The 24,987-nt window shown below is 44.6% G+C and overlaps 1 protein-coding gene across 6 annotated transcripts in view; it reads left to right on the top strand.

Moving 5' to 3' along the window:
• The window catches only part of AK9 (adenylate kinase 9), a 1,219,082-nt gene that overhangs the window by 862,222 nt on the left and 331,873 nt on the right, over nt 1-24,987 (top strand). For all 6 annotated transcript variants that reach the window (XM_085611347.1, XM_085611348.1, XM_085611351.1 and 3 more), the window contains one exon: nt 15,592-15,810. In XM_085611347.1, the coding sequence (XP_085467473.1) occupies nt 15,592-15,810 (219 nt within the window). The remainder of the gene's footprint in view (nt 1-15,591; nt 15,811-24,987) is intronic.

Here is a 24,987-nt window from a genome sequence, read left to right on the forward strand (position 1 = left end):
CCTCCACTCCACCCACAATACCACCAAGAAACCGTCCTATGTCCTTAGAGCACTTAACGCTCTTACAGCAAGAGGTACAAAGTATGCTTCTAAAAGGCGCTATAGAGGTCGTCCCCATCCACGAGCAGGGTACGGGGGTTTACTCCCTCTACTTTTTAATTCCAAAGAAGGACGGGTCGCTCAGGCCTATATTAGACCTGAGACCCCTGAACCAGTACATTCTTTCAGAGCACTTTCACATGCTCACCCTACAGCAAGTCCTTCCGCTTCTCAAGCAGGGAGACTTCCTAGCCTCACTGGACCTCAAGGATGCGTACTTTCACATACCCATCCACCCCTCACACAAAAAATACCTCAGGTTCACTGTTCAGGGGCAGCACTATCAGTTCAAAGTCCTTCCCTTCGGCGTGACAACAGCGCCCAGGGTTTTCACGAAGTGCCTAGCTACGGTGGCAGCACATTTACGGAGGCAGCATATACACGTCTACCCCTACCTAGACGACTGGCTCGTTCAAGCGAAGTCAGCACAGCAATGTGCAAGCCACATGTCCCGCACCATTCACCTTCTTCACAGTCTGGGATTCTCACTAAATTACCCAAAGTCCCATCTCCAGCCCGCACACGTACAACAGTACCTAGGTGCGACTATAGACACTCTGGCGGCCACAGCTCAGCCAAATTTAGTGAGGATCAACAGCATACAACTGCTGATCTCCAAGTTCAAACCCAATCACTCGCTTCCAGCGCGAGTGTTTATGCAGTTGATAGGCATGATGGCCTCCTGCATCTTCATAGTCCCGCACGCGAGGTTACATATGCGCCCACTTCAGGAGTGCCTAGCACGTCAGTGGAATCAGGCTCAAGGACAGTTGAAAGACCTAGTGTTGGTGAGCGGTCGGGCATACAACTCTCTGCATTGGTGGAATCCACAAAACCTTTGCAAGGGCCGACCGTTCCAAGAGCCTGTTCCGCAAATAGTACTGACAGCGGACGCGTCTCTCCAGGGATGGGGAGCTCATGTACTCCACTACACAGTGCAGGGACTATGGACGACACAACAGAAGAAGATGCACATCAACCTTCTGGAACTGATGGCAATCTTCCTGGCCATGAAGGCATTCAAAGTACATCTGTGCAACAAAGTCGTGTTGATCCGGACGGACAACATGACTGCCATGTACTACATACAGAAGCAGGGAGGAACACACTCTCCACAGTTGTCTCATCTGGCTCAGAGCATGTGGAAGTGGGCCATTCAGAGGAACATGTTCCTCATGGCGGAACACCTCCCTGGCAAGGACAACCAGATGGCGGATCTGCTCAGCAGACACAGCCACCAGATGCACGAGTGGGAGTTACACCCATCAGTACTCCAACCGTACTTCCAGCAGTGGGGTCATCCAGAGATAGACCTATTCGCGACAAGCGAAAACGCAAAATGCCAAAGCTTCGCCGCCAGATTCCCACATCCGCCGTCGCAGGGCAATGCGATATGGATGAACTGGTCCGGCAGATTTGCGTACGCTTTTCCCCCAGCGCCGCTGATACCGCTGGTGGCTCGCAAACTACGACAACACTCCCTGACACTCGTCCTAGTTGCTCCCACGTGGGCACGCCAACCGTGGTACACCACCTTCCTCGAACTTTCCGTGGTGCCGCATCAAAGGCTGCGGATCAAACCCGCGCATTTGACGCAGAACCATGGAGAGGTTCAGCACCCAGATCCGCAACAGCTGAACCTGGCGATCTGGCTCCTGAAGTCCTAGAGTTTGGCTATCTCAACCTGCCACCTGACTGTATGGACATCATCAAGGAGGCCAGGAGACCCACTACCAGGGCTTGCTATGCAGCCAAATGGAAAAGGTTCGTCATTTATTGCGGTAATAATGACATCAACCCGCTGGACGCATCCATCCACAACATCATCTGTTACCTCTTACACCTATACCGATGCAATCTGGCGTACACCTCTATACGTGTCCATTTGACCGCAATATCAGCCTATCTGCAAACCAGGCAGCACCTCTCTCTATTCAGAGTGCCTGCCATCAAAGCATTCTTGGAAGGGCTCAAACGAGTCATTCCACCTAGTCACCCACCGGCTCCAATGTGGAACCTCAACTTGGTCCTCACACGCCTGATGGGTCCACCCTTTGAACCTCTACACTCATGCGAGATTCAATTCCTTACCTGGAAAGTGGCCTTCCTAGTAGCGATCACTTCCCTAAGAAGAGTTAGTGAACTCCAGGCACTAACCGTTCAAGAGCCATTTATTCAGGTTCACGCCAACAGGGTCGTACTACGTACCAACCCCAAATTCATGCCCAAGGTAATATCGCAGTTCCACATGAATCAGACTATTGAACTGCCCGTTTTCTTCCAAAACCCACAAACTGTTGCAGAAAGGGCACTACATACACTAGATGTACGGAGGGCCCTCATGTACTACATCGACAGGACTAAACCATTCAGGAAGACAAAACAACTGTTCGTTGCCTTTGCCCCACACCACAAAGGTAACGCCATCTCCAAAGCAGGGATAGCCAGATGGATAGTTAAGTGTATTCAAATCTGTTATCAAAAGGCAAAACGCACATTAACTATTCCACCACGAGCCCACTCAACACGTAAGTTGGGGGCTTCCATGGCCTTCCTAGGAAATATTCCCCTGCATGATATATGCAGAGCAGCCACATGGTCCACTACACACACATTTACAAAACACTATTGTGTAGATGTGCAGTCAAAACAGCAGGCAGCTGTAGGACAGGCTGTTCTCAAGACACTTTTTCAGACCGCTGCAGCTGGCACGGGTAGCCGCCGCTAATAGAGGGCACTGCTATGTATTCTATGCACAGATATGAATTCAGCAGCCCACATGCCTCGAACTGAATATGCTACTTACCAGTATGCATCTGTTCTTGGCATGTAGGGCTGCTGACATTCATATCGCCCTCCCTCCTCCCCGGCGCCTGTCGCAGCTGCAGCTCTCAGAATTACTGCAAGCATGGTCATCACTTTCTGTATCTACTCCATCACTGCCACAATGGCGAAAAACAATCTGAGGATGGAGAGGATGCCCATGCGCACTGTAGTCCAGGGGAGGAGTCACCTATCCAAGGATACTTCGAAGACTCTTCCAGGACAACAACGTGCAAACATCCGGACCCAACACTAGGCGGCGATCTATGCACAGATATGAATGTCAGCAGCCCTACATGCCAAGAACAGATGCATACTGGTAAGTAGCATATTCATTATAAATGCACGGCTCTGACAAATGTGAGGAGCTACATAACATATATTTGTAAATCACAAATTTACCCCAGCGGGAAGAAAGATGAAGAGAGTGGTGGGAAGGATGGATTAGAAAAAAGAGGAGTGAGAGAAGTACTCACAGAAGAAGCAGGTGGAGAGGTATTGTGAGAAAAATGAGGGACCAGATGAAAGGAGAAAGGTAGGGAAAGGAGGAAGCTAGTATTAGATAACGTACTATAAAATGTCCAATTTCCCCAACCATCCTCAGTTTAAAAAAATGCTTAGGTGGAAAAACCTCCCAAACAAACCATTGCAGTAAATGTAATAAAGTACTCAATCTGCTCACTCAATCCGTGCAGTTTGTCACCCTGCATAACATGTATTTGTCAGCAACAGCAAAGAGCAACCAAGCTGCAGGGTGCCCCTCTCTTGGGCTACCAGTGCTGAAGGGGTACAGCGTGGTCAGAGTTAGACAGCACAAAGAGCAGCACTGTCTCTTCTCCCACTGCGGGACAGGTACCGCCTCAACATGTGTAGAAGAGGCCAGTTAGGCAGAGAGGGGAGGAAGCCAGAAAATTCATCCCAGGCCAAGCCAGGGCACTCACAGCCATCAACTTGGCTGTGAGTGCTGAGCCCACAGATGACTTACCTAGAAAAGCAGAGGTTGCTCCACAGGTCTTCATTCTTCATTAATTAGTTGGAATTCTCAGAATTCTTCACAGAGGGGCTGCGAAAAGGAAGAGAGCAGTGACATAAACCCCTCTTTCTGTCTGAATGGATCTGTTCAGACTTGTGACTGAAGACTAGAGCTGCATGTGAGCAGTGTCTGCCTTCCCTGCCCCCTGCCTCCTCTCTGGGTGTTAGATTCCACCTCCCATGTAAGTAGTTACTCGCAGATTACTTATACCCACTGTCTGCTTGCTCAGCATGTGACCCCAACAATTATTAGGGATGGGCAGCAATGGCAAACTCCGCAAAACAGCAGAATCAGGGTTTTTTTTTTACTCTGCACTCGCCAGTGGAGCATAGAATGGCAAATCTCCACGCACTCCGCCTGCGGAGTTAACCGCCCACAACTATTATTTTGCAAGCAAGGCACCCCTTCACCAAGACAGTATGCATCTGCCGTTGGGACAAGTTTGTGGAATGGTGAACATCCAAGGATATTGATCCTCTTTCTGCACCCTTATACCAAGTTCTTTTGTTTGTTTTTTCTTTGGCTCTGCTCTGGACACTGTTAAAGGTTACTTGTCTGCCATTTTGTCATTCTTGCAGTTGTCGGACCAACCTTCCTTGTTGATGTCACCTGTTGTGATCAGATTCCTCAAAGGCCTTCAACACATGTTTCCTTCCAGGCCCTTCTTCATGTCCCAATGGGATCTTAATTTGGTCCTCACTTGTCTTATGAGCGCCCCGTACGAGCTGCTGCACAATTGTCCACTTCACCTGCTTAACATCAAGACGGCTTTTCTGTTGGCAATTACATCAGCCAGGAGGGTTAGTGAATTTCAGGGGCTTGCTCTGCACCCTCCTTACTTCAATATTTATCCAGACAGGCTGGTTCTGCATACGTGTGCTTCATTTCTCCTGAAGGTTCTGACACTTTTTCATCTAGGTCAAAATATCACATTGCCTACCTTCTTTGCTCTGCCTCACCCCTCCAAACAAGAGGAGAGAATACATTGTATGGACCTTTAAATAACATTGTCGTTCTAGTTAGATCAAATAAAAGAGTTCCGGGTGGATGATCAAATCTGTGTAGGGTATTTTGGTGCTAAGAAAGAGATGACCATGCAGAAGAGGACAGTTTCATGATGGATAGTTCTCTGAATAAAGATCAGCTATGCATTGTGCAAAAAGCAACTCTCTGAGGGCTTGAATGCTCATTCTACTAGTGCCATGGCTTCTACAACTGTTAGCTCACAGAGTCCCTGTCCTGGACATCTGTCAGGCAGCAACATGGGCATCTATGGGTACGTTCACCAAAATCTGCTGTCTAAATGGTCGGGTCCGTTGTGATGGTCACTCTGCCCATTTGGTCCTGCAGGACTTTATGATTTAATCTGTTTCGCAGACCCACCTCTAGGGATGTATTTCCTGGGTATCCATTCTAAGGTAAGGATTCTAGGGCTAGAATTCTCTATCAGATGAACAAATTATTTACCTTTGGTAACATCCTATCTAGAAAAGACACTAGCCGCATAGTCATTACCTACCTTCCCATCCTACCCGCTCTGTGAATTGATTTCACAGCCACCCTTCTAAGGTCTTTATCGATACACACCAGCGTGTAAGCATTCTTCGTGACATGGGAAGTCATAAAAAAAACTGACATCAGCTCACTGGGATGCCACCTATATTGACATGACGCACGTCACTTCCGGTTCGGACGACGCCGATGACACACAGCTGAATGATGCCACCTACCGGCCTGCAGGGGTACTGCTCAAAAACCTCTGGATCCAGTCTGATGCCTGGGGAATATTCGACGGTAAGGAATCTGTAGCAAGATAGACTCTCTACCAGATAAATTGTAACAGAAGGTAAGTAACTTGTTTAATATTTCTAAAACAATAATACACAAAAAATGGAAAGAAAACATAAAAATTAAACTAAATGGATACCTCAACAAAAATATATATGAATGTAATAAAACAAATGCAAAATAAAATTAAAACATTACAAAAAAAAGTACTTAAAATGTAATGTAACACAGAAAAAAATTGCAATTCTAACTCCAATGTAATAAATGTTTAAAAAACAAACGTATCATTTTACCTCCGTGCAAACAAAGGTATGGAAACACATAAATCCAAAGAAAAGTAAATGTACTACTCAAACTCTAATCTAATCAACAGCAGGAAAAACATTTGCTTTGTGTGAGGACCAGATTTACTAAGGCTAAGGTAGCACCACCCCTCTTGTTTTCAGTTAATTATTTAATTAACAACACAGAAAAACCACACTCATCTTCAATTTAAATTACATAAACATGCAAAACACTGGAAAGTGCCATCCATTCAGCGTTGTATGTGTTGCAAATATGTGTGCATAGTCCTACCAGCAAACCAGGACTTTGACATCCTGTACTTCACTTCATGTGGCTAATACAGGTGACAAAACAGCAGCGCCACTTACACTGCCATAAACAAGAACATAGACAAATAAACTTATCGGACAAAAACTGGAACACGAATCCCCATAAAGCTGCAAGCCATCATTGAGTCTATGCAAAGCAACCATGCCATGCCACATCAAGGGAAAGACCTTCCATGTTCTTTATCTAAAATAATAACACCAGAATAGGATACGCAGGCCTTTTTCAAATCTGCTGAAATCCTCAAAGTAATTCGCTTTAGCCTTCCCTTAGCCATGATGCTGTAGGAAATCACCCTCTTTCATACACTTCTTCTGAGGATCTCCATTTATAATCATAAGAAAGGAATTGTCCCACCCACATACAGGATCCTTTAAAAAGACAAAAATCTTTTTGCTTTTGGTTAGAACAACCAAATCTTCTTGTCTGAAATATGCTAGCAGCATATTGAAAGGCTATTTTGGCCAATTCCATGTATATTCATTTTAAATGTGAAGAATTCACCAAATAAACTAGGTGTCAAGAAAAAATGCTTTCACAAAACAAACTAAATGAATGGAAAAATTAGGACTATGTAGCCATATAGGCTGTAGCTATGTAAAGCACATAAACAGATAGAGTTAAGGAATCCAAATCCTCCGGTATCCTCTCATGCCCTGTCAGTGGCCATTGCTGCATGTTCTCTGGCTCACGGGGAAAGGATCCTGGAGCACTGCTTTTTGTGTCCTTTTACACTTGGAAATCTTTTCAAACCTTCTACATTTTACACAATGTCCTTTAGGACCTAAACCCTTATTCCGAGTTGCACAGTACTGGAGGCACAGTAAAACCTCATGCGATTTCTACCTTTGTCAGTTGGTAAATCTGCCCCAGTACTTTGCAACTACAAGCTAAACCCCATTACATAGGCAATTACTGTGTGGGACCAATTTATCTGGTCATAAAACTACATCATATTACCAATTTCATGTAGATCAGTGCATGCATTTACCTGATCTGAGAAGGTGATGCATGTGGTCATTGTATTCTGGGGCCACTGGATGAGATGGGGACACAATCAAGACCTTGTGATTCCAGAGACCTATTTTCCTGACAATTGCCAGCATATTCAGATGTTTTCAAGGTGCACCTTGAAGGACAGACAAAGTAATCAGGCTTCATGGTCTTTAGGATGAGGTGCGAATATGCCAGGAAACCCTCTCAGAGCAATATGGACAGTCAGGTGACAAGGCCTTCTACCAGAGCTCCAGTTTCCATCTCTGACAGTTCCTCAGGTGTGGTATCCAAGAGGAGACACCTTCATGGAAAATGACACCATTCCCACTTATCCAGATCCATGATGTTGAAGCAAGGTATAGTGGCTGAATTGCTGTCGAAGAGAAATTTAGCATTGAAGAAAAATAGACATTCAACATGAGGAAAGGCAATGACGTTGAAGTACCACTCGATGTCAACTCATTTGGCTCATGAGCCTCTTTACACTGGTCTGCTGAATGAATTTGCAGCAAAAATCTAGATTGCTTGCTTCTTCCCAAGATTCTGAGCAGTCACAGGAGTACTTTCCTTACTGGGTTGCTAAATCAGTACTAGAGATTCCATATTGTCCTCCGCCAAGCCCTGATTCACCTCCACAGCTAGCTACATTAGTCTTACTTCACACCCAAGAGTTACCTCGCAAGTCATTCCACAGTAGTACCATCATTAAGACCGGCATCACTTCTATTGTAAGTCAATCAAGGGGATCAAAGACTCACATATGACGATCATGCTGTCTTCTCAGTTTGCAGTCTAGGCATCAAGATTGACATCACTTGCATCATTCTAGCCTCTCTAGAAGATCTTGTTCTTTAAGGGAGTCTTAAAAAAAGAGCATATTCCCCATTTTCGTCTTCATCTTCATCTTCTAAATCAAGAGGCAAAAAATGTTCTCCAACCTTAGAAGAAGCTAGAATTTCTCCCATTGATTACATCAATACTGTTCTTTCTTGATTATATATGCCAGTAATCTTAACATCCCTTTATGTTCCACCTCTACAACCACTTTGGTAACATTTGAAACATTACACCACTGTTCATTCTGTCAGATTTAGTGCTCCTCGGCTGGTAATTCTTATAAATATTTCGGTTGATACAGTAAAGCTAGACTACAGCAGAAATTCAACATCCTCCCTCAAAAGTGTACTGAGAAGGGGGCTTTTTCTACGCTTTAAGGAAAGTTAATTTATTGCTGCTACTGTCTGGTGAAAAAAAGTCCCCAAACATGAGTTCTGATCGATTCTAGATCTCAAGTTGGTAAGAAATAGATATGGTATGAGAAACTCAGAATGCTAGTGTGCCACCAAATCCACCATCCACTTCATCAGTAGATTTTCATAGATCTTCAGGACGCCAACTTACACATTCCTACTGCAATGAAACATTGGAACCTTCTAGGGATGACCACTAACAGTAGAAGGTCCTTCCAGTTGGCCTCAAGTCTGCACCAAGAACATGTTTGAAGTGCATTGCAGTGGTGACAGCACATTTCAGAAATCAGAGGATATTTGTCTATCTGTGTCTAGACAACAGAGTAATTAATGCCTCAACTACACAGCAAGCTCATTAGCATTTCCAGATAATAGTCTCTACTTTGCATTGCCAGGGCTTGCATGCTTATCAGGAGAAGTCAACATCAACTCCTATACACCAAAAGCCAAAAGTGTGTTCTTTGGCGGTGAAACTGTTATCTATCAATCAGAAGTATTCCAATCTTGTATATGTAGAGCATCTTATGGCAAAGCAGGTTTAATCTTTTCTGGGTTCAATGGCACTTTCCTTCTTTCACATGATGACCTTCGCATGAGACCATTGCGACATTCTCTGGAAAACTGGTGGTGGCAATATTCAAAATATGGGAGGACAAATTTAACCTTTCTCCTCATGCGGCCCAGTCTCATCAATAGTGGCTCCAACCACAGATTCTCCAAAGTGGTGAGGACTTCCATCAACATGTTCACTCAGCCAATATCGACAAATGCCCTCATCATGATTTTGGGTCCACATATGGGCCAATTCAGATGCAAAGGATATGGTCTTTCAAGGAGATGTCCTATCCCATCATTCTCCTGTATATGAGAGCTGTACATCTAGCGCTCAAGGCAGTCCAGCCAGTCTCCCTTCTTGTTCAAATGAACAATACGACAACAATACACTACTTAAGGAAACTAGTGGGGACACTAGCTAGAGTACTAACACCTAAGGTTACCACAGGCCACCTCCAAGGTGTTAAAAATGCTCAAGTTGACTCACTGACCAGTGTCTTCCTAGAAAACCACAGGTGGACTCTTAATGATACTGTTCTACAAAATATCTTCTATGACTGGGGTTTTCTCAGTGAGGCATGTTTGTAAACACAGACAACAAAAATGCCCAGACTCCACCTCCAGTAACTATCAACCATAGACAAATGGGAGTCCCACCTGGACCATCCTCTCGGGGGGATTGCTCTGTGCTTTTCCTCTTATTCCCCTGGTACCATATGTAATTTGTCAAACAGTCATACTCAAGGGGCATGATGGTCGTAGTAGCACCAGAGTGGCACTGGCGGTTCATCAGTGTTCTTCATCTGGTGGAATGTCCACACATGAGGTTGCCATGGGGACCGGATCACCACAAGTTCAGGTGCCAAAGCTTTCATTCCATTGTTCTATTGTTGAATCTAGCAGCCTGATTGCTGAACTCATTCAAAATATGCAACTGACCTTTCCTCAAGAGTGTCTGGACATACCCGACAGAAGCTGAATGTCCCACAACAGCTTATGCCTTTAAATGCAAGAGATTTTCCATTTGGTGTGTACTAAAGAGTTTAAAATCCAATACTTGGTAAGAAGAAGTGATACTACCTTAGCTTTCTAATTTAGTTATGTTGGGGCTGCAATTCTCTTTGTAAATCTACATCTGACAGTTATTGCTGCTTATAGAAAATGTCCTTCACAAACCACTTTTTTTCCAGAGTCTCCGTCATTATGGATTTATTGAAGGGAATTATATACATTTTTCTTCCTATCAGGACACCTTCTTATCCTTGAGCGCTGAATGTTGACCCGTGAAGGTGCAATGATTCTCCGTTTGTACTTATTCACAAAGGTTTCCTATAACATCTATCACGGAAAGTCACATTTAACTATGAGCGCAGGATTATCAAAACTGTAAGTGTTATTTTTCCATGAATCAGATGGAGTGTTTCATAAGAACGAAGTGGTCACTCAGATACTGCCAAAGGTTCTTCCTAAAGTAATCTCTGATTTCCATTTTAAGCACTCCATTTTCCCTATTTATTTTTTCAGAATTTGGCTTTTTGGCTGATAAATCTCTTCATACAGTAGATGTCATTCGAGAGCATCAAATTAATGTGAGAAAAGCCAAACATTTGTTTCATTATGGCCTCCTACGGACTGGTTTAGGGACTTCTTAGCTGTCTATTTCTAGATGGTTAGTCACTTGAATGAGCAAATAAATCTTTATTCGATTTTGCAACATAATCATAAAGGTTAAATACATATAAAACCACTTACATAAGTTTAAAATACAGAAGTCATCGTTATAACAAACCTACATTACTAAAAACTCTAAAATATTCAAGAGTGCTGCACCTAAAAGTACATCAGACAGACTTACAGTAAAAGTTTTAATAATTCCTATTTTTATTCCAGTGTAGTGCATCTTTCAAAAAGGAAGAAACAGGCAGAGTTGCAGCATGATAGGTAATAAATGCAGGTGTAAAAAAGCTGGCCGAAACTGACGGAAGCATCTGGATTTTACAATGTATATTAAATACTAATGATGCAAGAACTCATAAAATGTACAGAATAATACCAAATATTCAAGAGTCTGAAGGGAGCAATCATCACAAGGGCATACTTGGATCGTTTTAGGATCAACTGACCATGGGGAAAACAAATAGGTGGACGTATTGAGCCCGGATGAAATTTCGTTAGTAGAGCTCTTTCCCAAGGTTTCCTAGCAACAAAAAGATAGGTCTCAGGGCCTGTAATAGTTTACAAAAATAAAATAGACCTTGCGGTTGGTTTCACAAGCACATCAGATTCCCTAGCTTCCTTTAGCTGCTTTAAAAATCGTTCCCTTACTAATCTCCCATCCCCCTTGTTAAGAAGGTGCAGTCTATGAAACAAGTCGGGACAGCCTAAAGTCCAGGCAATAGCCTTGATGTAATTCAACCACGGTATTTTGTGTCCATACATACACACACCCAAGGCGTCCATGTTGAACCCTGCGTACCCACCACACCACAGTGAGCTCCACAATAACACTAGGGACAACTTCACACAGTTCTCCTCGTAATTAAGGCCCAGCACTTCATAAATGAATAACAATGAACTGTTAGGGCCCAGGCCCAACAGTTTCCTGCAAAAGCAATTCTCTTCTTGCTGAATGACCTTGCAATTACAGCATCCCCAAATGGTAGCACCATACAATAATACAGGAAGACATTTCATTTAAAGATTTTCTGGAATAAGGGTAGGATGGGATTATTACCAATTGATGATGCTGAAAATCTAAAAAGATTGCTACTAGCTTAAGAAAGGCGAGAGCAGTAATTAGATATGCATGTAAGCCAATTATTCTGTTGATCGAATGTAACCCCGAGATAATGATAAGCAGGTACCCTAGAAACCCTCTTCCCCTTTATGGAGCTTGGTCTCGTTTTGGAAGATTTCCTCCAATATGCCATAGAATGTGCATTTCTGCTGTTCACATCCAACTCCAACTCATCCATATAGCTGATAAAAAGATCAACAAGTATTTTAAGATCATTAGCCATTCGTTCCAACAACACAGCATCGTCCGCGTAGAGCAGGGATGGCACAAAAACTATCTTTACCTTGGGCAGATCTTTCCAGTGTGTGACTAAATGGGTGTTCAAACCAATAATATAGAATAAAAAAAGAATAGGCACCAACACACAGCCCTGTCTGACCCATGCCATTTCTCACTGAGGCATTCACATCCATATGTAAAGCCCTACAAAAATTGACCAGTGAAATAGATAACACTAATGCCACCAAGTTGTTCCATAGCTTTGACCTATAAACCCGGTCAAAGGCACTGCTCAGGTTGATAAATGCAAGGCAAATGGTGCTGCTTGCTTTGCTACCACATATTTTCCAATAAGCAGGTTTAAGTTCAGGCAGTACCCTAAGCCCTAATCCCTAAACACATACCGAACTGGGCAGAGTATGTTGTTTGCTTGGGCCCAATCTTCCACACACTGTAAAATAATGCTGCCCACCACCTTCACTACTGAGTTTAATAAGGAAATAGGTATTTAGCATGTAGGATCTGCTCTGTCCTCTTTTTTGAAAACTGGTACTATTCCAAATTTTGATGACGGGGGTAGTCCCATCTGGACAGCAGCATTAAGTGTGTTCGTTAGGATGGGGGCCCAAAAGTGGGCCTCAGTCTTATAGTATCCTGCCCGGACCAGGTGCTTTATTGGATGGACTGGCCAGCATTGATGCATATTCCTCCTCAAAATAAAACATAATCTCCAATGGGTACAAGTGACTTTCTTCATCCAGAGCCGGAGGGATATCCATATCAAGAGTGTAAACCCTTTTGAAGTGGGACAATAGTGGTGCCTATGTCATGGGGAGCAGCCACAGTGGGCTGTCTTCCTTTGACAATAGCATAAAACCCCTTGAGTCTTTGGAGTCACAAGTAGACATCTAGTGCTCCCAAGAAGCCTCTTTAGGTGCTGATTGCTAATTTATATGCCATCCTCGCCTCTGTAATATTAAGCTGATTGCAAGGCTTAGTATTAAGGGCTTTGCAAAGTTGCTTATTGGCCAACCTACTAGCTTTATCAAACCAGCCAAATTGTACAGCTGGGCTGGACCAGACATTTCCCTCATGATGTCATTGGTAGAACTATTCGATTGGGCATCCTGGCCCCCTATAGCGGGTGAATCAAAAGCTAATAAAGGCTCCATGATAAGATCTAAGTTTGTTCTAACTAAGTTCTCAGACAGAGAAGAAATTGGAAGATTACCCAACTGCATCTTTAACCCCTTGTCCTTAACACTCAGGCCAATCGGGCCTGGTGCAGAATCCAGGCTGGTGCTGGTTATTGCTGCTACCCTTATTTCTATGGAGTTATGATTATGACAAGTTTCATGCACAACCCTCGAGCTCACAGAAATCACAAGTGTCCTAGATATAAACACATAGTCATTAATGGACCCTTTAATCCATCCTAAAAATTAAGGTAGTTTGTCAGGTGAGCAAGCCCCCCTAGTCATCACACTATAAGGGCCTGCATGCCCAAGTGCTTCAAATAACTTACGCCCCCTTTGGTCAGAGGTAGATGTAGAAATAAGAGAGTCTTCAACCAAAAAGTGGTTACTATCAATTTGAATAGCACCCAGCTTAGCGTTGAAATCCCCTCCTAATATAATATAAAAAACCTTAAAATATGCAAGCAACCTAGCCTCAAGGATTGTTATCACTTAAAATAGGGCCTCAATCTGACACCCAAGATACCTAACTGAATTATAAAAATGTACCAGAAAGAAGTGAGACTCACTGGAAGAAACCACCCATAAAATATGTATCCCTGTGTGCCTGAGGGGGATAGGTACAACCTTCAGCTGCTTTGAGATGCAGACCAGAGTGACTAGGCCGCCATGTACTCTATTGCCAGGAGAAGGAATCGCTGCCATGGTATAGCTTTCAAAACCATCCTAAACAACTGGCTCCTGAGCCCAGGGTTCCTGCAGCATATGTACGTCACATTGGGTACCAACATTAAGCCATTACTGATACTGAATATTGTCCCTAATTCCTCCAACATTCCAACTAACAACCCGTCACTTGTATGTTATTAGATTATGAAAAATCAAAATTAAGGGCCTGATTTTGACCCTGGTTGGTGGCCCACCATCTGTCATGATGGAGGAGGTCATTGTGATGTCCTGCCAGAGTAGTGTGTGTTGTATATATGTTATTAGTCAGTTTCCCTAATAGATTTTGACACTGTGCCTTGTCAAGTGTTTGAGTAGTAAGGCTTCCGAAATGCTGGAAGAATTTGAATTCCATAGATCGTAGAAACATGCAAGTAAAGTCAGAAAACATAAGAAAGATGCCTAATTTAGACAATCAGGTACAAGCATTTTTAAAATGCACGTTAAAGCTGCTTGCTGTTTAAATGCAGTAGACATAACAGGGTTATTGATGCCATCGCATATCAACAGTACTTATGCAAATGATTTCAGAAGGAGAACGTTCGGAGTGGTGCAAGCCAAGACTTAAACTTCTGATAAGCAGGTTTCTTGAAGCTCACAGTAGCAGATGTTCAATGAACTGCATTACTATACCAGCTCAAGAACCTCAAATTATCACAAAGATAATAAAAAAGAGGTTATCTTGTTTGAACTAGGCTATCCACGCTCCCAAAGATCCCAGAGAGCAAAGAGAATCATACCATAACTGATAGGGCACTCCAAAAAATAGCGGGCCCGATTCACAGAACAAACTTAAGACAAAATCCTAAACTTACTACCATTTTGGTATTCACAGAATGCACTTACTGCTTTTGGTATTCACAGAATGCACTTACTACTTTTGGTATTCTCAGAATGCACTTACTACTTTTGGTATTCACAGAATGGATTTACGACTACTAACTTTACGTCCGCACTCGGGCCGGAAATTCCGGCCCGGAGGCGGAGCTTCCGACCCGGAGGCGGAGCTTCAGGTCCGGAGGCGGAGCTTCCGGCCCAGAGGTGGAGATTTTGGCCATGGCTAAATCCCCACCTCCGGGCCGGAAGCTCCGCCTCCGGGCCGGAAGCTCCGCCTCTGGGCCGGAAGCCCCGCCTCTGGGCCGGAAGCTCCGCCTCTGGGCCGGAAAATCCGGCCCGAGTGCGGACGTAAAGTTAGTAGTCGTAAATCCATTCTGTGAATACCAAAAGTAGTAAGTGCATTCTGTGAATACCAAAAGTAGTAAGTTTAGGATTTTGTCTTAAGTTAATTCTGTGAATCGGGCCCAGCATGCTTAAACCTGCATAGCTTTAGGGAAAGAATCATCCTTAGAAACATGAATGCCACTCTAGCCATAATAAAGCTAACCAGCAGATGCTGTCCAGCAGCGACCTCTTACTTGAAAGGTTATTAAACATTAGTCACAGGTTACTGCTGAATTTGTTTCTATATTGTATTAAAAAATGCGCTTTTGCTTTCAGGAGGAACTTCAGAGGTTAAAGATACCATTAATAATCATTGATGGTTCAAGGAAAGCACACATTGTACGTTACCTTTTGTATGAGAAACTGAAGCATCTGGTGGAAAACCGTGAAAGTCTTTTTGAGAAGTGTTACCCAATACGCTTAGAACTTGCAAACAAGATGCTACGTCTTTCCTATAAGCATCCAAGTATTTTTGGACGATGGGACCCGATCAAGGTACGTTTCTGAAGCATAGGTAAAATTGTAATTCTATTTTATGCAATTAAGGTCTGCATTGAATTGATGATCTGATACAAATATTATTGTATATGAATGACAAGGAACAATACCTATATAGTGTCATAATTACAAACATAACTTGAATCTGGTGGTAGCACATGGAGCAATTTTTATTGTATTATTGGTTGACATCTCTCATATTATTAACACTACAAAACATATGTAACCCTCTATATACAGCATATTTCCATTCAGAATCTCTACTTTCTGCTGCCCAGCCTTGTTCCTTTTCCAATTTCAAGTGTTTTATTAAAGGGTGTTCAAATAAAAAAAAGCCATCTAAGGTAATCCATTAAAGTTCAAGCGTTTTCATTTAACTGTCCATGTATGAGAAAGAAAGAGAGTGAACATAGCACTCATTCATGAGCTAAGTAATGGGAAAAGCATTATCCAAGGATGAATGCCTCAGAAACTCCAAAAATAAATTCCAAATATTTTATTCAACTGTTACATTGGTCCATTACATTCCTAAAAATTATAAGTAGTTGTAAAGAATTTGAATTAGAAGATCCACCCTTCTTCCTTGTGCTAGTCCTTAATTCCTTCAAAATTGTAACTGCTTCTATTACCGGGGGAATGGGTTAAGAGGAAGGAACCTTCTTATGCCGAAATTCCTATTTTGTCCTTTCTCTAAAGAAAGGAACATTTGGGATGCCAAGCACGTGCCTAAAAAGGCATGATTGAGTTATTGAATGTCAAGAATGTAAGAATACCATAATATACAGTCTATCCCTATCCGCCCCAATCTCTACAGAATTAAAGACTGGCTTGTCTCCAGTTCTCAGGATGAACCACCTCTTCCCCAGAAAGAAGAGTGTGAATTGCTCCTTGGGGCCAGCAATGCAGGGCGGATTCCAGCCTCTTCCTTTATGACTGAGACCCACTCCAGCACATGCTGTACTTCACTGGACTATCTCTCCACCTTTTCAGATTAGATAGTTAATGCATGGATAGTTAATAAGTCATGGATCTTGACTTTACCAGACAATCCCCATTAGAATGTATAACCTCCCACTGGTGGGAATTTCAGTGTACTGTACAGAGGGATTAATTGTGCTGATCAGTGGCTAATATTAAACAAATCTGCGCATGCACACCAACCATAAGGTAATAAAGGATTAAACAAATGGTACTGGATTTACCATAGGGAAAGGTTACACCTGTGACCTAACCCTAAGAGGGCAACAGCCAGACATTAGGACATGGGACACACAACTCCATTGAATCAAACAGGGCATCCTCAGATGTCCCTGAACCATCAAAGCAAACATTAGGGAGAAAATTCTAGTGCACTGAGCTCTGGAATCATGGGGACCACTCAAGACCTCCAATTGTACAAATTGACCAAATCATTCTTGCCATTAATGACACTTGGAATGCACTAGAAAGCAAAATTGGCACAGTAGCATTTAGGCCTTTTAAGAGCTGATCAACAAAGGAAAGTCACCAAAACGGAATCCAAATTTGACTCAATGATCCACTGATACTAAATATCAGGAGTGCCCTGTGCAGGTAAGAGAGGTGGGGCTGGTTGGGGGTGGACTCGACAGACAACGATGAGGGAAAATTAAATAATTTTCCCTCGTCTGTCGAATTCCCCCCCACAGCCCATGCAGGTAAGAGCATGGAGCGTGGGGCTGGGTGGAGGGGGGCACTCGACAAATGAGGGAAAAATATCCGAGCTTTCAGGCCCATTCCACGCCAGTGGGAGGCAGAGTTCGCCATCACCTGCTCCACTGGTGTACCATCACTTCGGACAGGTGGGTGCTGCAAATCGTCCGAAGGGGCTACTCCCTCCCCTTCGAGGCGACCCCTCCAGCCATGCCACCGCAGTACCACCGCATGTCGGGGGGTCACTTGCAACTTCTGCAGGAGGAAGTTACGGCCCTCTTATCCAAGGGGGCCATCGAGCACGTTCCTGGCCCAGAAGTAGGACGGGGTTGTTACTTCCACTAATTTCTGGTTCCCAAGAAGGGCAAAGGGGGCCGACGCCCTATCTTGGACCTCAGGAGCGTCAACGCCTTCCTCCGGAAGGAGAAGTTCAAGATGCTGACTTTAGCTCAGGTTCTGGCTGCCCTAGACCCTGGAGACTGGATGGTAGCGTTGGACTTGCAGGACGCTTATTTCCACATCCCCGTCCTGCCGGCCCACCGGCGTTACCTGCGGTTCACGGTAGGCCATGAGTACTTTCAGTTTACCGTGCTCCCCTTTGGCCTCACCAGTGTCCCTCGAGTGTTCACGAAAGTGATGACGGTGGTCGCAGCTCATCTGCGCAGATTAGGGGCTCCAGTCTTCCCCTATCTCGACGACTGGTTGTTGAAGGCGGGCTCGCCCCGAACAGTCGTCACCCACCTCCAGACTACGGCTGCCCTCCTGCATTCGCTGGGGTTCTCCATCAACGTGCCGAAGTCACATCTGAGTTCCTCCCAGCAGCTCCTCTTCATCGGAGCGGTTCTGAACTCGGCGCAGTTTCGGGTCTATCCTCCCGAACAGCGGGTTCGGGATATTCAGGCTCTGATTCCGATCTCTCAGCCTTTATCCAGAGTTTCGGTCAGGTTGACCTTACGGCTGCTGGGTCTGATGGCCTCGTGTATCCTGCTGGTACATCATGCCAGGTGGCGGATGCGGGCTCTGCAGTGGGACCTGAAGTTCCCGTGGGCGCAACATCAGGGCAACCTGTCCGACCACGTCTTGATCTCGGAGGGTACTGCAAGACAGTTGCAGTGGTGGCTCACGGACCGCGATTGGGTCAGTGGCAGATCCCTCTCCCTACCCAAACCGGAGCACACAGTGATGACGGATGCGTCCCTCCTGGGATGGGGGGCCACATGGGAGAGGCGGAGATCAGAGGCCTCTGGTTTCCAGCGGAGTCCTGGCTCCATATCAAACTGTTGGAGCTGCGGGTGATCCGGCTTGCACTGAAGGCATTCCTTCTCTCTGTTCGGGGAAGTGTAGTGCAGGTGTTCACGGACAACACCACCGCCATGTGGTATTGCAACAAACAGGGCAGGGTGGGGTCGTGGACCCTTTGTCAGGAGGCTCTGTGCCTCTGGACATGGCTGGAACACCAGGGCATCACCCTGGAGGTTCAACACCTGGCTGACTCTCTGAACGCCAGGGCGGACGAACTCAGCCGCCGGTGCATGATGGATCACGAATGGCGTCTGAACTCGGACGTGTCGCAAGGCCTCTTTCGGATATGGGGAGAGCCTTGGTTAGATCTATTCACCACCGAAGAGAACGCACAATGTCATCAGTTCTGCATGTTGGAATTTCCAAGGCGGCACTCGCTCGGAGACGCTTTTCGTCGCGAGTGGAGTTGCGGTCTGTTATACGCCTTTCCGCCTATGCCACTTCTGCTCAGAGTGCTGAAGAAGATCAGGCGCAACCGGGCCCAAGTCGTCTTTGTGGCTCCGGATTGGGCACGAAGATACTGGTATCCCGAGTTACTCAGTCTGTCAATCGATCCCCCGATTCGACTGCCTCTTCAGGAGGACCTTCTGTCGCAGCAGCAGGGGACGGTCCGCCACCCGAACCTGTCCAGCCTCCACCTCCATGCGTGGAGATTGAGCAGCGGCAGTTGATGCCATTTGAATTGCCTCCTGAAGTCTGTGATGTCATTCTGGCAGCCAGGCGTCCCTCCACTAAAACGGTATACGCCTGCAGGTGGAACAAATTTGTGGCATGGTGCACATCAAAGGCTGTGGATCCCCTTTCTGCCCCTCTTTCTGAGGTTCTCTTTCTTCTTTCCCTGGCCCAGCAGGGCTCTGCTCTGGGCACCATCAAGGGATATCTTTCAGCTGTTTCTGCCTTCTTTAGGCTTCCTGAACAGCCTTCTCTTTTCAAGTCCCCTGTTGTAAATAGATTCTTAAAAGGCATTACTCACATGTTTCCTCCTGTCCCCTTTGTGATGCCTCAGTGGGACTTGAATCTGGTGTTAACTTACCTGATGTGTGCTCCCTTTGAGCCACTTCATAACTGTCCTCTCCGTCTTCTTACTCTCAAGACTGCTTTCCTGGTTGCCATCACCTCTGCCAGAAGAGTAAGTGAGCTCCAGGCCCTTTCATCTAAGCCTCCTTTCCTTTCTGTCCATCTGGACAAGGTTGTTCTGAGGACTCGTCCTTCTTTTCTCCCTAAGGTGGTTACTGCCTTTCACATCGGGCAGTCCATTACCTTGCCCACCTTCTTTCCGCATCCGCATCCCTCGAAAGAGGAAGAGAGGCTCCACCGTCTGGACCCAAAACGTGCGCTCTCCTTCTATCTGGACCGCACAAAACAGTTCCGGGTGGACGACCAACTCTTTGTTGGCTACGTGGGCGCTAAGAAGGGGCGGGCAGTGCACAAGCGGACAATCTCTCGGTGGGTCATTTTGTGCATTAAGGTCTGTTACTCCTTGGCTAAAAAGGATCCTCCTGTGGGGCTGAGGGCCCATTCCACTCGGGCCACAGTGGCTACTACTGCCTTGGGATGGGGAGTCCCTCTGCAGGTAATTTGTCAGGCAGCAACGTGGGCCTCGCTGCACATGTTTGCCAAGCTTTACTGCCTGGACAGCCAAGTCCGGAGAGACGGCTTCTTTGGCCATTCCGTTCTCCAGGACTTCCTGGTGTGATCTTGGTTCGCAGACCCACCACCGGGGCTGGTATTGCTGGGGTATCTATTCTGAGGTAAGGAATCTAACTAACGTGTTTCTTTCAGATGAACAAGTTACTTACCTTCGGTAACGATATATCTATAAGAAACATTAGTTAGTTAGATTCCTTACCGCCCCACCCATCCTCAACGTTCTGCGAACCGATATCTAGGGTTAAGGTCATCCCTTTCAGGACCCTAGTTTCATGGCACCAGTGTCGGTTTCTTGCATGGCTCTGCGTTCCTGGCGCGGAAAGCTATGTACAGAACTGACATCAATGCGCGAGGGCGGCGTCTAAGTACTCCGATGACATCATCCCGGCGACCACGACACCGACGACGGACACGGAGACGACGCCTATCGACGCGCAAGGGTACTGCTGACGAAAAATCTTTCCGGATCCAGCCTGACGCCTGGGTATATTCTGAGGTAAGGAATCTAACTAACTAATGTCTCTTACAGATATATCATTACCGAAGGTAAGTAACTTGTTCATCAGGCAAAAAGTGGGGGTTAACCATGCAAAAAGGGGCACTTTTCTACACTATTTCTTCACTGAACCAGAAGATTCATGGGACTGGTGTGCCACTGGGTACATTTACTAAAGTGAAAGAGGGCAAGTTGTTGCAGGAAATAAAATGCAGGAGAATGAATAAGAACTGTCTTAGAAGAGGGTCTAAATCCTCCACTGGGCAGATTCCAGAGGTAAAAATGTCAGCAGCCGCTGAGGCTACCATATGGAGACTGGAAGAAACACCTCAGTCAACCAACGATAAACTGCCGTTACATCTCAGACTAAATCTGATGAAAAAAACTCAGACCCCCTAACTGCCAGACTCCACCCTTAGTCACTCCAATGACCGCAGACAGCATCATATGAACCATCTGCATCAAGAGTTGTGGGGTAAGTTAGCTTTGCACAGCTGTCTGCAACCTCCATGGCAACTTCTGAAAGGCAAGACTGTACTGTGACTGTTTTTTAAATTTGTTTTAGTGGGAAGCTGTGTATGTTCTTTCTGAATATCGGCATCTTGCAGTCACTGACCCCTGCCTTATTAATTATGAACCAAAAGGCGCAGGATTTGAATCATTTTTGGTGATCATTACAACTGGATACAGAAAAGAGAATCACCCCTTCCCGCATCTTTCATATATGTCAAGTACTGAGAAAGATGCATGATACAACTGATTTAATGTTTTTGTGTGGGGAGGATTAACTCTTTGTCTAGCCCTGTAGGTGTGTTATTTAGGGAGTTACCAAAACAGGTCATATGTTGATTTGAACAAAAACACCACACACTCAGTGCAACTGGAGGGTTGAAATATTTTCCGGGTACCAATGTCCTAACCTCCCTATATTTATGTGAAATATCATGCTCACTCATAGATTCCCTTTATATACAAAAAGAGTACATAGTATTATCTACACATACTTCTGAGGCACCTCCTAACATGGAATTTGTTAATTTCGTGCAATGGTAAGGGGGATTGGCTGGGATTTTATTGCAATTTACACCATCAATTTGTTTGCTTTGTTATGTACCTCAACTAAAAGGGACGGTGGTTAAGTTTGTGCGCATTGCATTGTTGATGGCCAAGTGCCGAGTTGCATTACATTGGGAAAGTATTATAGCCCCGAAAACTGAGAACTGGATTAAGGACATGGTGTACTGTAAAGAAAACTTTGTATTATATGCAGAAGAATTGCCTACAACGTCTCTGCCCAAGGACATTTGGGAGCCATTACGCCAATATCTGCAACAACTGGCTACCAATAGTTCACAGAATGAATAGAGATGAAGCTAACGTGTATAGGTGTTCTTGCTGCCGCAGATGCAATTGCTGCTGCTGATAGGACATTTGTTATTATTGTTACTTTGCAACAGCCGATCACAGGTTGTTTGTATGTCTAGTTACTGTTTGAGCTGCCTTGCAAGGTAGTGATATTGCACTTAACACTTGAAATGTCAATAAACAGATTTAAAAAAAAATGTTAAGGGGGATGGGTAACCCATCAAAGCATTGCTGCAGAGTTGGAGCTACTTCAGGACACTAGAGAGACACTTGTATAATTCAAACCTGCTATCCCATATGTGATCTGGAGGGAACCTAGTAATCCTGAACCCAGACACATCTGATAGAGGTTTGTTTACTAAGAGACACTGTTAATGTGTATCTAGTTCCTAAATTCCTAGTAGGCTGAATTCCAGAATCACTTTAGCAATCATCTCAGGAATTTGATACAATCTCCTATGATATATGTTGGAGAGTTCAACTGTGTGCCGAACATAGATTTAGACATGTCACTGCCCCCTTCTCCAAAATGACAGTAGAGTTTACACTTGGACCTGGACCTGGATCAGAAACTGAAATCTTAGAAACATCTGGAAATCCCTACATCCCATAGACAGGGGTTATTCCTTTTACTTTCTGGTTCATATTCTCCCCTCTTGTTTTGATTGATTTATTTTCCTGCCGTAGAGGGCAAGTTGATCAGGATAAATATTTGGGCAAGCCAACAACAGACAACAAATCATTAATGTTATGTATATCATGGGGTATATTGTGGCGTTGGTGCACAACATATATCCCATCCTAGAGGATGCAAGCAGAGTCTATGGAGGATGGAGCATTTAAGGAACACCTTTAAAAAGTCATTATCAACTGTTTCCTTGATAATGCAGGTTCCATTGAGGACTTATTGCTAAAATGTGAGATTTATAAGGGCGTTGTAAGGGGAATGCTGTTAGGAATTGGGTTTGGTTGGCAGAGGTAAGCACCCTGTCCAAGCACGAACCACAATCCTACTCAGGGTAAGCTAGATACACACTTAGAAATAACTTGTGCTCATCCTCTGGTATCTTGGCACTGAGCAGTCAGGCTTATCTAAAGAGGCAATATGTAAAGTATTTGTGCCACACACAGTGGGGTTTTGTGAAATCCCAATAAAAAGACTCCACACAAGGTGAGAAAAATAGACAATACTTTTATGAATAAATCAAGACCAAAATTACAAGAATCCAAAAAGTAAAACCAAAGTTTTTAACAATTAAAAAGACTTCTAGTGCTTAGAAGTAATAAGCACCAACAGGGGTTATCACAAAATCTAGATGCGGGTGCATTTGAGTAATGCACCAAGCAATGTGTTGATTTTCATCCCGCAGTGACGGTGATGTGTTGGTTGCATAGACGAAGTGCTGAGACCGGGATACGTTCGTTTTTAGGGCAATGCGCTGGGTTTCTCCATGCAGTCAAACGATGCGTCAGTGCCTCTGAAGCAAGTATAATTTCCATGAGTCTCAACAACAGAAGGCAAGCTAATAAACCCTTGGAGAACAATTTGGGGTGCAAGGCAGAGTCTAGCACTCCATCAGCAGGGTTAGAGAGCAGCAGACATCATGGCAGCACAGCAGAAAAGCAAGCCTTCCAGGTTAGCGGTCCAGTGGAGTGTCAGTCTTTGATTCAGCACAGCAGTTCTTCTGACAGAGTCCAGTTGTAGGTCCAGAAGTGCCTACTTTGGTGGGGTCGGAGACCCAGGACTTATACCCAGTTGTGCCTTTGAAGTTGGAGTGACTTCAAAGAATGGTCTTTTAATTGCACATAGGTACATTCTTCCTAGCCCTGCTTCCAGACTATCAGTAGGGTGGGAAAAGGGCACTGCCTATTCAGGTGTGTCAGCCCTCTCCTTCCCTTCCTACCCAGGAAAAGCAATCAGAATGCAGATGAGTACCAGGGCATCTGCCCTGTTATCTGTTAACTTATTTTGGTTCCCCGCACCTCTACCCCCCAGCCGCCACTAACTCAGACACACCTAACCTTCCTGTGCTTGTGGCTGTGTTTGTGGCTGCACAAAGTCAAGCTGTCATCCACCCTAGATTTGTATTTGAGACAGGCTGCAGGCACACAGAGCTGTGAGAGCAGATAAAGTGACAAAAGGAAATATACACAAGTCGTTACAGCATGAAGAGACACAAATATTGATCCCTTGCCTGAGAGCCAAGTCCCCAAATGTTAACTTGTAGAAGGTTTACTTACTCAAGTTAACATTGGGGACTTGGCTCCCAGGCAAGGGATCAATATTTTTGTCTCTTCTTGCTGTAGCAACTTGTGTATATTTATCCCCGGACATCATTTCCTTTTGCTGGTTTGCTTCTGCCCAGATGTATCCTTGGGATTAGGGCATAACCCGATGTTTTTGACAATTTATAAAAGTGGAATTTCTAAAATAGTAATGACAAATCCACCTTTACCAGTAAAGATGATTTGTCACTACCATTCCAAAGATATAAAACATGACACAGTCACTCCTTTCTAATCAGGAATTATGATATGTTATTTTAATTAATTTTCTAAAGCGCTTGAATACTCGAGGGTGTATTGGTGATAGCTCTAAATGCAGAGAATGAGAAACTTAGGGCTAGTGGAGAATAGGCATTGCTGAACAGCATTGTTTTCAGGGCTTTCCTGGAAGCCAGTATATTGAA

Source organism: Triturus cristatus, chromosome 6 (genome assembly GCF_964204655.1).
Source record: "Triturus cristatus chromosome 6, aTriCri1.1, whole genome shotgun sequence".
Taxonomy (NCBI): Eukaryota; Metazoa; Chordata; class Amphibia; order Caudata; family Salamandridae; genus Triturus; species Triturus cristatus.